Genomic DNA, 15013 nt, shown 5'->3' with positions numbered 1-15013 from the left:
TGAGGTGAACTGGCATTGAAAGTTTATCCATTTCAGAAATCTATACATTTAGATACAAAAGGGAATTAACACAAAAATTTACATATTTGAAACTCTTGTATTACACAGGTAAAGAGTGTGTTATATTTTAAATGGATGTTTACAGTTTAAAAATCTTCCAAGGGTAAGGTTGAAAAAACAATCAAATATCTGAATATGGCCCCCAAGAGAGCATACTATAAATATGACTGTCATGACAGAATGAAGTCAATTATTCCCAGGCAGAGAAAATCTTACTATGTAGACAGTATGTGTGAATATTGCAAGGAACTTGAACTTATTATGATATACCTGTAACTATTTGCCAAAAAAGTTTTTAAAGTGCTGTATTGCCTGACCCTTCTTTAGAGAGGATCATATCAGGGTAGCACACCACAGGGATACTAATTTAAAATAAAAGGAATTAGACTTGAAATATCCAATTTTCAACAGAATCTGAATTTTAAGTACTTCACATTCTTTACACACATAAGTCCTATTACAGTGGGAACAGATATCAAAAGACTGATATTCTGTATGTCTGTGTCTCTTGAAAAAGATGGAGGCAGAGTTTCCTGCCTCGATTCCTGTGTATGATCCTCATATTCCATCTGATTAGTAAGGAAAATTCCCTAGGGACTAAATCCTGGTTTATCATTTTCATAAAAAGCAAAGTCTTATTCTGTAATAGTTTTGTTATGATATTAAAGTTGTGACCATCTAATGGTAACAAGATTAAAATGAGCATGTATAAACTTTGAAAAGGTAACAGAAAAAAAAAAAACTTTATGGATACAGATTCAGACTGCTAAAAACTAGATACCTTCTGTTTCAGGAGTGGCAGAATTTTTTTTACTATTATTACAAGTCTTGTAAATATTGTTAGAGTATGAGACCATTATGACAGTGGTTTTGGATCCACAGAATTACTTAAAAGATTATTAAAATAAATTTCTTCTCCAATAGTAATTTTGGCATAAACATCAAGCCCTTGGATGTAGGATACCTGTCCCCAAAATATTAGGGAACAAATGTTAAGAGCACCCTGCTAATGTCTGACAGTAGATTAAAAACAGATTTTGTTTTGCATGCAACTACAAAATGGGTAAAAATTCCAATTATGGAAAAATTCTTGGTGGTAGACTAGGATAGTGTGTTTTGCCCTAGAACAGAGGAAAATTCAATGGGCTGACAACCTGTTCCTAAGAGATTGACCACAAGGATTTATGGAGTGATAGTAGCATCACCATTATGGTTTATGGGGTTTTTTTGTGTTTTGTTTTAAAGAACCTTTGACTATGGCAACATGAGAGAAAACTGCTAGTTGGAATTTGAGATATTCAAAAGGCTCCCTTCCCTCTCCCCTAAATCTCAAGTAGCCCTTCTCTTTTCTCATACCCTTTAAAAATACCAGTGGCACAAACCCTTCCAGTTCAGAACTAGGTAGTCGGGCTCCCATAAAGCCAAATCAATATTGTTCCACACTTATCTCAAGTGCATGTCATTAAGCAGTATGTGGGATGCCACATCCATATCAGCCAGATAGTACCTGATAGTGGTTACTGTACTCAGAAGGTACAAGTAAATATGAGGTGGTTTTAAAAAAAGCCGCATTTCCTGATCATCTTTACCTGTAGCAAATCAAATAATTTGCACAGAAATCTTCATTATGTACACATCAACTATACAAGTAATACAAAATATCTCAGTTGAGCACCAATGCTGACTTTAGGAGTACTAGCTCCAAGTCAGAGTATTAGTATTCCTTGTCACAAATAAATTCTGACATACTTTCAGAAGTGTCCATTTTCTGGATCAGCTGTATTCAGATCACTTCTTTGTTCGTGTTCATCTTCAACATTCCAAGGAGATTAGTAATAGCAGCAGTTTTATAAAAGGTGTGGGTATCCTGGACAGCTTTCACAGCATAATCAGTTCAGGTCTTTGTAAAAGAAAAGACCATAAAATCCGCTGATCTGGACTGTAAGGCTTTACCGAGAGTTCATTAAAGGGCATTTATATAACAATTCATGTGAGAATAAATGGTGGAAACAGACTCAGTTTGTATGTGCAAACAGCAGGACGTCCAACAGCGCCAGGAGTCCAGTCCTCAGGGGCAGTAGGGTCTCAGTGAACCATGGCTGTCATGTCACCTTGGCTTAGAGTAACCATAAGGACACCTGAGCATCAGGCTGTCATGACTGGGTAAGATGTGAGTGCTGTAGTATTCCACCAAACTTCCCATGTTCAAAAACATGATGTCTGAATCCAGATAAAACTTGCCATCCTGTTGTAGGACAAAAACATATGTAACCATTGACAGTAAGTTTCCAGCTCACTGTCTAAAGAAAAAAGGCTAAAACATCATCAGAAAAAAGTTATTTCAAACACATTACTGCTTTGCAAACCAGTCAGTCATACAAATAAGTCCAAATTAAACTCAGGACTTTAACAAGATTTCACTGGAGCTGAAATTTATGATGATACATGATGCAGCAACTAGAAAACCAGATGTGAGTACTCAAACTCTCATCCTAGATCAGATATTTGTAAATCAGCTGATTTTTACTATCAGGTGGGAACAAATTTAGACTTCAACATGTTAGTTCTGATATATACCTATATGCACACCCACTTGATACACACAGACATGTATAATCTAAAGATGCACACACAGTGCAGCTACTGACCTTTTCAAAGATTCTGTAGTTTCTCACTTTTCCTGCAGGTTCATCCCATACAACCAATACCTTGAAGAAGAAAAATGCAACATATTCAGTCTATGCTACCAAGCTCTTCTAAGTCAAGGTATTATTAAGGAACTAATTAAAATTCAGCCTAAAAATTTTTTTACAAATCACTGACATTATGATAGCAATTCTCTCACATTTTCTTGCTTTAAGAATAGACCACATCTAAACTGTTAAGTACTTTGTCATATATAAGATGCAGTACATCTCAATCAAGAAGTTTTTTGGGGCATAGATTCAGCAATTGCAGTTTACCTTTCCAGGCTTAGTAGATGAGTTCCTAATACAGTACAATCCATTTTGTGGTCGTCCTTGTGGGCTATTAGCTTTAAATATCCTAAAAACAACAAACAGTGACATATACTATAATTATTCCTGTACATGACATATTATTAGCAGTCAGATAAATCAAATGCTTACAGTCTTAAAATTCTTATTACAAATCTCTGGTTTGGGTGTAAAAATTCATAGTAGATCAAGCTGAAGGAAAGTCAGTGTTCTAGCACCTGAACCAGCAGTGCAGCACAGATCATCTGGCTTTCTGGTCCCATCCAGCATCCTGGCAAAATGACCTCCTCCAGATGGAGCCAAATCACATTGCATTCTCATCTCTCAAGTGATACATGAGCACTGAACTAACTTCTCTAGAAAGTGATTTCCATATTAAACATTTCAGTGTGTGTTTTAAACACAAGTTATACCTATCAAAACGATCATCGGACTACGGTTCAGCACAGGTTTTTGACAGACTTCTAAGGAATGATTTTAAAATCACATTTTACCTTTCAACTTCAAAGGATTCAGAGGTATTAAGAAATATTGAAGCAGGCAGCCCAACCTGTAAAAAATATGAAGAAAATAAGTCACTGTGTAAGTCAATGACAACTCAAAATCCTAGCAATTTGTTATGCAAATAACCTACAGTTCATCAGTATCTGAAATTATTAATGGTGGTTTAATCTTTACTTTATGCTTCTTTCTCCTTTATATCCAATCTTAAACTCCATAACTTATCAAGGCATTTGCTAAAGCTCAAAAAGGAATGAAAAAAAAAATTACACAGCACTGTGTTTTCAGAAAGTTACTCTTTTCCTGAAATTATGCACTTAAAATGTTCCCAAAAGTATACATAAGCAAGGAAAAAAAAATTATTTTAGAATGGATCATCTGCTTGATCTTACTTTTTCATAATCATCATCAGAGCCATCATCAGGTTGGCTTGGCTTGGAGGGTAGTGCTGGTTTTTCAAATGAAAAACTTCTAAAACTCTGTCCATCTGGTGGTGATCTCCTGGCAGAAACAGAATGAAAACTGAAGGATATCTCATCAGGAAAACAGAAAAATATACAAAACACTGAATGGATAGTAAACTAGAACTGAAGTTTCAGTTTAGCCCCCAAACCATGGAATCCTAGAATGGTTTAGTGTGGAAGGGACCCTAAAGACCATCTCGTTCCAACCCTCCTCCCATGGGCAGGGATACCTCTCACTAGCCCAGGTTGTTTGGAGCTCCATCCAACCTGGCCCTTCCACGGAAGGGGCATCCAAATTTTATGTGGCAATCTGTGCCAGTGCCTCACCACCCTCCCAGCAAATAATTTGTTCCCAATATCTAATCTGAACCTACACCTCCCCTCTTTCAGTTTAAAGCCATTCCCCCTTGTCCTGTCACACCATGCCCATGTCAAAAGTCCTCTCCAGCTCTTTTGTAGCCCTTTTAGATGCTGGAAGGTGTTCTAAGAGTCTCCCAGGAGCCTTCTCTTCTCCAGACTGAACAATCCCAACTCTGTCAGCCTGTCCTTATAGGAGAGGTGCTCCAGCTCTTGGATCAACTCAGTGGCCTTCTCTGGACCAGTTTCAACACGTAAACATCTTTCTTGTGTCGGGGGCCCCAGAGCTGGAGGGAGTACTTGCAGATGAATTTAGATAATCACAGATTAATTTGGGTAAGGAGAGACCTCTAGAGATCATTTAGTCCAAACTCCTGCACAAAACAGGTCCAACCAGATCAGCTAGATTCACTGCAAATTGTCAAGTAACAGGCAAAAAAAGCACAACACAGAGAGGGGTGGTGCAGGGAAGAAACACAGATGTTGGTATGAATCTGAGTGTCTAAACTTGTTAACTATAAATGACTGAGAACATATTAGTGCATTGTGTTTTCATACTTACTGTAACTGGGGACATGAAGATTTTTCTGTTCTAGGCTTGACTGCAGGGGGCTGGTGGCTTGGCACAGGTGGCTTTGGGAGCACTGGCGGCACAAACAGTCCAGGTTTACCATGTTCCCTTGGCACTTTGGGCTCTGCTGGCTTTTCAGCAAGCTGTGACAGCTTGGGTTTATTGCCTGGCAGAGGAGGAGGAGTCCGCAGGGAAAGGTTTAAGTTTTTTAGCTTCTCACATGCTTCTGGAGGAGCAAGGACTTGGGCTGGAGGCAGAGGCTCTGGAGGCAGTAGGTGAGACTCTTTGCCACTTGCAGGCTTTTTGAACACAGGCAAAGGGGGCACAGGGGGTGGCTGTTCACTCAGTCTCCGGCTCGGAGATTGAATCTTTGGATTAGGTTCAGCTCGGCTCTGTAACTGGGCCTCTCTCACACCCACAAAATCCTCTAGTTTGATATCAGGTAAGCTTCTCTTAGGAGGAGGTGGTGGTACTGGTGCAGCTGGTTTGCCAGCATAGGAATGTGCCCTCGCTTCTGAGTAGGGAGATTTCCTGACGTGAGGAACGGGCGGCGGTGGGTACGCTGGGGGTAGGACCATATCTACAGAAAGAAAACCAAAAAACTTGACACACTGAGGGGGAATACAGTATGTGATCAAAAGAGACTTCTCAAATCAATTTGCTGTGTGATCTAAGATATTTCACTGGCATTGGGTCTGATAGTACTCAACATGCTGGGTAAGCATTTAACTGTCAGCACAATTCTGAAAGTTATAGGCAATAAACTCCTGATATTTTTATTCAGGCATGGCTTATGATGACTTAGCAAAGGGAAAAGTCTTTGCTAAAAATAATGTAGTCTGTTTTTTCCTTAAAAGCATTAGTGGTGCTCCAGACGACTGACCAGATATAGGTCACTCCAGGCAGGAGGCCTGCAAGAAAACATGTCCCTAAAGGCATGTAATGCTTTCTATAAGAGGTTACTGCTGTTATTATAAACTTATGACCCTAAATACCTCTCAAGATTAGATACCTCTACATTACTTCAGTTATTTTGTCAGTTGGAATAGTTATGACCAATACAAAATAATAACCTGGCATTCCACAGGAATATTGCCTTCACTTGGGGGCCTTTCGTGAGGGAATCAAAGAAATCACATACCATCTTTCACTATGTCAGAAGTATCCGGCTGCAAATAAGACTCATCCTCTTCCTCCTGGTCATAATCTGCAGATAAAAATCAGTGTGTCAGACTCTGATAAGTACTTCTGGAACCAAGAAAGAATATCAAGTACTTAGGGCTCTTTAATACAAATATTTTTCAGGTATTTTTTCTAAAGAGGTGAAAAAAATTAATAGTTTTGATCCACTTCTCTGTATCTAGAATAGGTGTTTCTTTAAATTTTTATGTCAGTTAAGAAAGCCATCACTTATAACAGAGGCAGATAAACTATACTGCACATTAGTTGGGGTTTTTTTAACTTACAAGTTAAAAAATTTACTTTTTTGTGACACTTTCTAGTGTTCCAGCCTTCCTGAGAAAAGTTCAAATCAGTTGCAGAGACACAACTACATGGATGCATTGACAGAACCACTTGGTAAAAGCATAATCCCCAAAATTTAACCCTACCATAGAAACATTTATGATTTGGCAATATGAAATATTAAAAACAAGCTAAGTGATCTACAAAACAGTTTTAGTTCTTTTGCCTTGCTCTGGCAACAACAAAAACCCCACCACAACAAATGGCTTCAATTTGTGGTTTCGATGTTGCCTTTATCTGCAAATCAGAATAACCAAGCCACAAAACACACGTTACTTCCAGGCAGTAATTTCTCATCATTGATTATAAAAGAAGCCTGAAGGACAATATGCAGAAGAATGCCCTAAAAAAAGGTAAGAATATCTGATAAAAATCAGTTATTCTAATATTCCTAATTTAAACTTCTACTAGACCTCTTATCATCATTCATCTTGCATACAACCCTTCCCTCCCATAAACACAGAAGGACTAAACTACAACCCCACATGAAATGCTGATGAGTCTGTTCTCCTCTGTTTGCAGCAATGGAACCGGATTTCCTAACAAGACCCATTCCTGCCCTTTTGTCCTAGTCAGGAAGAATAGTCAGGAATTTCCTTTCAGGAAATGAGAGTTCTTGCTCCCATCAACACTGCCCTTAGAAATCTGAAAGGGCAGATGGGAAAAGGCTTAGTAAAGGATCTCAGTTGAACCTCGAGGCAAGGTTTCTCATGTTGGCTTTCACAAACATATTTCTTGCCTAGGAGCTCCATTGCTGAAATATGCTGTGAATGCCTACCTGACAGGCTGTCATGTCCTCACTTTTAATTAAGCTCCTTGAAGGATATGAAATTCTTTAGTTTATTTGTACCAACAGTCAATGGCACAGAACAGCTGTTTCGGATTGAACACTACAACAGAGACACACCTTGTAAAAAAACACCAGTTAAAAATTGGATCAGTTCACTTAAGATATGGGAATAATTCCTGCAGAATTCAGGAGAAATAAATAAGCAAACAAAGAAGCCTTATTTATCAGTGTCTAAATTTGTCACCTTCATTATCTGCTGAATGATGGGAATACTTGATGTCAATGGGACGTTCTACTGAGCCATAGAAACTGTCTGCATCAGAACCAGAGTCGCTGCAAAAGAAAGGACAGTTACTTCTGTTTAGCAGGACTGCAGCACTGGAAAGGAATGCTGGAAAAGCAGAAGCAATCTGTTCCTATTTCCCAATTAACAGTCAAATATGTTGCTGCTGTCTTTTAAAAGATTTAATTTGTTTTACACAAAGCTGACATTTAAAGTACTCTTTGTGAAAAGATTTGGTTTTTTCTTCATATTCTTTAAAGTATAAATTAGGAAGGGCTTTTCTTCTTGGGTCTTACTGCGCCTGTTTGTGTTTAACAGGAAGCTACTTGCAGGTGCAAAAAGCTTAAAACACCACTGTCAAGAGCTAGTGCGAAAGGGTAAAAAGCCAATAAAGAGTAAGGGTTTATACCTGAATTCTGTCATTGTTTCTTTCTTCTCATGGTAGTGATCAATTTCCCTCCTCAAGGACAGCATCCAATTCTAAACAAAAATAAAAATACGACATTCAACATATCAATCTTTAAATCATTAAACACAGATGTATCTTGTCTTCTGTAAGAACAGAGTTAAGTTCAGAGAACATACATTGAAATAGTATTTAGCCATGACTTTTTATTGAAAGGACTCATCACTCAGATGTTTTGATTGTAGAAAATGCTGTAGTAACATACTGAAATATTAAGTTTTCAGTTTACAAATTTCAGGCTCTTATTCCGAAAGCCAGGTATATATTCATAGTATGTTTATGGGTGAGAGATTTCACTGAACAGTTCTCATAGTTTATCAAAGGCTTAACGTATCATTACATTTTCCTTGGTAAAAAATAAATATGGAATATGTATTAAATATGGAGAAACCCATACCATCTAGCATGTCACTTACAGCCATTCCCTAAACCACAAGCTGAATCGACACTAACTTAATAGTTGAAACTTCAGACATGATTTTCAGAGGAGCCCAAACAACTAGGTATATGAATGTCAGTGACAGCTGCATTCCCAGTTCATTTAGACTTTAGGGAAGTCCAAGATCCACTTTTTGCTTCAAGGAAAATTCTATTGCAAAAGAAGAAAGTTACCTTTCTTTCATCTTCAGAAGAAGCTGAAAAAAACCATGTCCTGTGCTTCTTGCTTATGTGAACTAACTTGAAAGGAAACACATTGCTTGATGTTGTCTCCTCAGCTGCCCGCATAACCCTGAGAAACAGAATAACCAATACAGAAACGCCTCAATCTATAAAATTGATGCCGCTATACAAGTCATAAAGACTGGCAGAAAGCAGTTTTACTGGCCAGTTTTGCCTTATGAAAAATAACCCCCAAGCCCAGAAAAATACCACAGAAATCCCCATATGTGCATTTGCAGTATTTCTCCATTATTGTGGTAGAAAGGACAATGCAAAAGGAAGAACACTTGTTGATCCACCAACCAGACTTTTATGAACAACTGCTTTGACTTGTTCAAGAGTTAACGAACCATATTAATTCACAAGCATCACACACTGTAAGAGGTACTCCAGGTGCTTGTGGTCCTTATTTCAAGAAGGCACTATTTCAGAGGAGAAATCAAAACACGTTTCCCATGAAATAAGGAAAAACTATGAATAAAGGTAAACTTAATTTTTACATGTTTCCCTTACAAACACTTTATTACACATTTCTTATTATTTTAAAACAAACATAACTTAACCTCTTTCTTTTTTGTGTGTGTAAGGAATTTCCTCATTTGGGACTTTTAGGGGGAAAAAAATTTAAAAACTCTTATGCAACTACTCAGTCTTTCAGGTCTTTCATTTCAAACTGTTTTCCAGTAATGCTTGTCTGTGCATTATACTAATCAAAGCCTGGTCCCTACTCCAACCAAGGTCTCTACAAGGCTGCTAGAATTAAGATACATAAAAAGGAATGAACAGTCTCTAGCATTTACAAATTCCATCATATTGTTCACATTCATGTAGATTGCAGAAGCTGGTGTCATGACCAAATTACAGGGTGGATTTCTTCTACAAATTAATCTTGAATTTTTAACTACCTACAGTGTTTACAAGTGCATTCCCCTAAAATATGCCATTAGGGTTCTCAGTTAGAAAAGTTCTCACAATTCAAGAAAAGATAATTCCTTATTCCACAAATCTGAGAACATATTATAGTACAAGATATATACAAATACAATGAAATTGCAGTGGTTAGGATCAACGCAGTGATATTTCTCTACATTCTCTCTCTCATTAAACCTTTCTTAGCATCCATTTCAACAGCAATTCCCTAAAGTTACGGTGGACTTATATTAGTAGGCCTCGTACTTACACTGCACTCAGATTCTGACAGTACTGGCTAACTTGAAAGCCACATATTTTTGTCTTCAACTTGCAGAGTAAAAATTAAGATTAAAATGTGTCGTGAAATGAGTCAGACATCTTGCACATGCTTTCTCTCATTTATCACACTGTAGTTGATACAGTTTCGACACTAACTAAAGTTGCTGAACCAGTAGCTCCATCAATTTTCTCTTCTGATTCCTCTCTGGTCACCACAGAACAAAGATGGTTTGTCTGAAAGAATCCACATCTATCTGCACGTGCAGCCTGCATTAATCAGTAGCAAGAGTAAGCCCATTGCAATTCAAACAGCTTTACTGGTTAAATTACAGAAGAGGAAGGCTACCCGCTTGCCAAGCACAGGAAACATCATATATACAATTTGGAAGGAATACATCTCTTGGAATCTAAGATCAATGCTTAACTCAAACAACAGATGTAGCAGTGTTTAACTTCATTAGAAATGAAAGCTGTAGCCCCTAGCATTCAGTAAAAGGAGCTTGGGTGTTAACAAAGTTCCTTGGCACTCACCTGTTGTAACCTTTCAAAGAAAATGCACCCTGGGGAGATGCAGATGTGCTGCTCTTAAAATAGTAGATACATCCTTCGTGGATAATCACAAATCTCAATGGCCCTGAAAAGGTAAAAAATGAGCAAAATATAAATCCAAGGGCAGCAGAATAACTAGAACCTCTTAGCCTGGGTAGAATCATTGTTTAAGATTTTAGTAATCATATTAATTGCTGCAAATGAGCACAAACTAGTTAAGTGACAGCTTGTTGATGATCAGTCACACAGTGAAGCTGTCCATTCACAGTTTTGGTACTAAGGGTAATATTTGATTCCCTCACTTGAGAGGGAGCTGATCTGAAAACTTCAAAAGAAGCCTCAGAGCCTGCAGGCCTGACCTCCACCTGTGCTCCTTCACTAGTGAAATAAGCAATAGCAGGAAGGCAGCTACAGGCTACAAATACATATTTACATCCATCCCAAAACCGGTATCTCCCTCTCTTCTTTTACCTCAAGTACATAATGCTGCCAATAAAATGATATCCTATTTTCTTTTTTTGAAAGAGGCCAAACTCTTTCCCTTATCAAAGACAGTAGCCTTTGCCCTTACCTATATAAGTATAGTTCCATCATAAACAGGGATACCAAATGAATAGCATATAAATAAACCCAAAATCTGAACTCTTCCCCATGTAAATAGGCTCTGATTTCAGAAGAAATTACTGTTTTTAAGTACAGCCCAATGTTGGCAGTGAGAAAATTTCCATTTCACAACAGCAGTAGGAGATGGGGATATTTTTTCCAGTACAGAAAAACCAACTGGAAAAAAAAAGCTGAGTACTAATTTCTTTCAGAAAAAAGTATTTGAAATTGATACATGTCCTGGGAATCTGTTTGTCTTGAAAATCTTACTTGTGAAGGACTTGAGAAGAAAACTAAACAAGTAAAATTAAATCAGCCCCAACATTTATTATCTAAGATTTACAGTTCCAAAACAATTAAAGGAAAATCTTTCAATGTGAGTCTTTCATACATATATTCCAGTATAATTGTATTCCAGTCCAGACAAAGTGGAAGAACAGCTTCAATAAGTTGTCTGCTAACATGAAGTCTGTTACTGGCCCCAGAGGCAAACATTTAAAACATTTAATTTAGTTAATACCTTATTCAACTTACATTTCAGGATCTGCAGCTGGGTGCCTCCTTTTTTATGAAGATACCCTGATTTGGTGACTCCTCCAGGCATTGTCAGAAGGTTTTGTGCTCCAATTGCCTTCATTGGGACTGGCCAGACCTGTTCCTGTGAGGCCATCATTCTGCAATTTAGAATAATTAAAAACAGTTTAAAACCCGGATTGTACTTTAAGGAATGAGTACTGAGAAGCTTGTTTCCTTAAACAAGCTTTCCAAACAACTAATGTGGTTCAGCACTCAAGAATGTAAGACAGACAGGGTGTTCAAAGATTCCAGGAACTTTGTAATGTATAAAAAAATGTGGTGCAAAAAGCCCCGATTTATTTTTATACAGCTCTCAAAAGTGATTGACAGCTGTTGAAACAAAGGAAAAGTGCTTAGTAAATGTTACTTAAATATTTATGTTTTTAAAATACTCCAGATAACACCACGAGACTTAATCAGGCAGGTGACTGGAAACAAAATTGGTTTCTTCTCCCAAGTGCTACATGACACACGTATACACAATGTTATTTTATGTACAACAAGGGAATCAAGTCAAAGTTTAGCAACTGCAGCATCCAATACTACTTACTCCTGATATTTACATGTTTTATTCTTTAACTCTTAATTCTTTAATTAAAGGATTAGTATATAATCTCATACTGGATGTTATATGCGACAGCATCCTCTGCAAATGAAGTTCCTCTCAGATTGCTGCAGTCTTCAATTTAATTTATTTATCAATTATTAATGTAATGCTCCATCAAGCATCTCTGCAGTTACCACTCTTTCTGCTGACATCTTAAACCAAAAAGCTCTGTTTCTTAGGTAGTAACTTTTTCTGATATATTGTTATGAGCCCTTTCTTTCTTCAACTGGTAACAGAACTAGGCTAAAAATCCTACTGTGTCATGGAGAAAAGAAACCATGCGTGGACAGAATGGAAATTTTGACCTAGACATAAAAGGGTCTGTTATCATCTGGTGTAGGGCTGGTAAAAGGCAAACTAATGAAGTTCCAGTTAATTTCTGATAAAGGAATGATGGTTTAGTGTGGGATATGCCCAGCCACTGCCCTGGAGGGATGTCTGCTGAGATAAAAGATTTTGCAATCACCCAGCAGGACTCCCTGGAAAAGCAACTACTTTTGGGTCATGGTGAGGAAAGGTAGACCCACAATCCTTTGGGAGACCCTATGCAGATCCTTCTGTAACCCATTGGTCTGTCCCAGACCCTCTGTAATCCATTGGTCCCCTTGCTGATCCCCTGTATCCCTATAAAGGCAAGCTCCCTCGAGCCCCTCGGAAAAGAAACCATGCGTGCACAGAATGGAAATTTTGACCTAGACATAAAAGGGTCTGTTATCATCTGGTGTAGGGCTGGTAAAAGGCAAACTAATGAAGTTCCAGTTAATTTCTGATAAAGGAATGATGGTTTAGTACTAATAAGCTTTCAGTGGAGGACTGAAATTTAACGGATCTTGTTTGTTTCTCCTTTACTGAAAAGGGACAGTAAGGGAGGTAAATAGTGAGGCTCAGCACAGAATCCAAGAGCCTCAGCACAACACCCTACCCAAGCACGTGTCCCTCCAACCTAAAATGGCTTTTCCCATTCTGACAAGAATGAGGAAGTGTTTCAGATTTGTTGAGGAGCAACTGCAAAGTACACATCCATTGTATGGGTTAGGAAAAACAGACATGCAAGTCAACGGACCCTTTAGTGGATCAGTTTAGGATTTAGATCTAACTGCTTGCCATTTGCCGATGACACACGTGGGAAAGAGTGGAAATTCCTAGCAATTTCTACCAGGAGAGTTTAAACTAAATTAAATTCTCTAGGCAGCCTAGAAGACTTAATCACAAAAATTAGGTTTTGGTCCCCAGTGTTATGAAGCAGGCACAGCCAAAGATAGGATCCAAGACCCTAAAGAGGCTCTCACAGCAGACAGGTCAAGGCACCATGGTATCCCAATTTTCCCCCAGGACCTCACTGCTCACCAAAAGGTAAGTTACTTTTATTCTATTCAGCTATATCCTTTCTTCTGCTGTTTCCTCCCTATCTTTATTAAATGACCGAGATCTTCCCAAGCTGAGTTATTTCCTCCTCCACCTCAATGAAATTTCTAGCAACAGCAATGTGTTAACAGGTCCAAAAAGGGACTACTCACATATTTTAAGCTTTTAAGAATAACAACCAAAAAAAATAGTAGCAGAAATTAACATCCCCCCTGCCCCGCTAAATCCTTTAAATTACTTCTCCACATCTTGCAGAAAAGTTGAAGTGAGGGAAATGGAGAGTGTTACCCAGCTGGCTGCTGACACCAAACCACACTAATACTGCTAAGAGTGATTTCCTTGAAATAAGGATTGCAAAGGCAAGTCCTGGGTGTACGTTACCCTAGGTAAATACAGAAAGCAGAAATATTTGTCCCGGTCATGTTGGCCTTCTGTAGGGCAGTACTCCCTAAAGCATGTCTGGATGGGGAATTTCTCCTCTACCTGAAAAGCCAGAATTTAAGGCAGACAGGAAAAAAAAAAAAATACGGAAGCAGAGGAGCGAGCAAGCAGGGGAAAAAAAAATTATCCAGTTCTACAGTGTGATGACTACAGGATTTAACTGACAGGAAAGGACAGCAGAGTATCAGGTTCTGCTTCCTCTTTTCACAATGATTTCTTACTTTTGGCAACTTACTATAAAACAGTCCCGAAAATAGAGACCAAAACCTAGAACTTCCCCAGCCCAGCTAAGTGAATAAAAGAAGTGAGTAAAAGGAGACAAGGCTGAAATCCATATCACCAAGTATACATTACATGAACTAAAGAGCCCATCTACTGCACCAGGCTTTTCAACAGATTTAGAGGCAGCTAAGCCTATTATCTGGATTTCAGTGTGGCTTATAACACTCCCCATCACATCTGTACACTCCTCAAGCACTTTCATTTGAAGGCACATAGCAGACACTTAGGGAAAACTTCAGTATTCTGAGTTGAAATCTTTGAGTTATGTTGCTAAAATCCATTTAAGTACTTTGAACCTAGCCCCAGGAAGATTTTTCTTCTTTTCTTGACTGCAGAAAAGAGCTCTGTAAGGACAGATGTCGCTATTTTGCATCAAACCGCTGGGAGAAAGCTGTCAAAACAAATCTAACTGCAGAATCTTTATTGTAGGGGTGGAAGAGTAGAAGGAAAAAATGGAAGCTCGAAGATTTTTGTGGTCTTAGCATCTACAGTATGGTTTCCTTTAGCTCACTTAATGGTTCACTCAGCTTTTGATATTCCTGTTGTAACTTCTTTACTACATTACACCAAGAACAGATGGATGTTGCATTACCAGGTATGCACCATAGCAGTCACTGAAGTCACTGCAGAGCCTGTTAACTTCAGCATTACTGAGAACAGAAGGATATTTCCCAGCTGTTTCTTACGCAGTTACACTTTTACACTACATGTCAAAGCCCCCGTTACA

The 15013-nt window shown here is 38.3% G+C and overlaps 1 protein-coding gene across 6 annotated transcripts in view; it reads right to left on the bottom strand.

Annotated features, from left to right (window-relative positions):
* Positions 1–15013, bottom strand: part of SH3BP2 (SH3 domain binding protein 2) — a 37824-nt gene continuing 22811 nt past the window's right edge. For 5 of the 6 annotated variants that reach the window (XM_032109622.1, XM_032109619.1, XM_032109623.1 and 2 more), the window contains 12 exons: positions 11550–11689; positions 10395–10497; positions 8625–8742; positions 7956–8026; positions 7508–7596; positions 6091–6156; positions 4941–5529; positions 3950–4058; positions 3551–3606; positions 3024–3105; positions 2709–2768; positions 1–2305 (listed from right to left, as the gene is read on the bottom strand). In XM_032109622.1, coding sequence (XP_031965513.1) covers positions 2168–2305; positions 2709–2768; positions 3024–3105; positions 3551–3606; positions 3950–4058; positions 4941–5529; positions 6091–6156; positions 7508–7596; positions 7956–8026; positions 8625–8742; positions 10395–10497; positions 11550–11688 — 1620 coding nt within the window. In that variant the 5' untranslated portion in view covers position 11689 and the 3' untranslated portion in view covers positions 1–2167. The remainder of the gene's footprint in view (positions 2306–2708; positions 2769–3023; positions 3106–3550; positions 3607–3949; positions 4059–4940; positions 5530–6090; positions 6157–7507; positions 7597–7955; positions 8027–8624; positions 8743–10394; positions 10498–11549; positions 11690–15013) is intronic. The other variant, XM_032109618.1, reaches the window with a different exon arrangement.

The sequence above is a fragment of the Corvus moneduloides genome, chromosome 5 (assembly GCF_009650955.1).
Source record: "Corvus moneduloides isolate bCorMon1 chromosome 5, bCorMon1.pri, whole genome shotgun sequence".
Classification (NCBI taxonomy): Eukaryota; Metazoa; Chordata; class Aves; order Passeriformes; family Corvidae; genus Corvus; species Corvus moneduloides.
The sequence above is the reverse complement of the archived record's forward strand: the minus strand, read 5'-3'. Positions and strand labels throughout refer to the sequence as shown.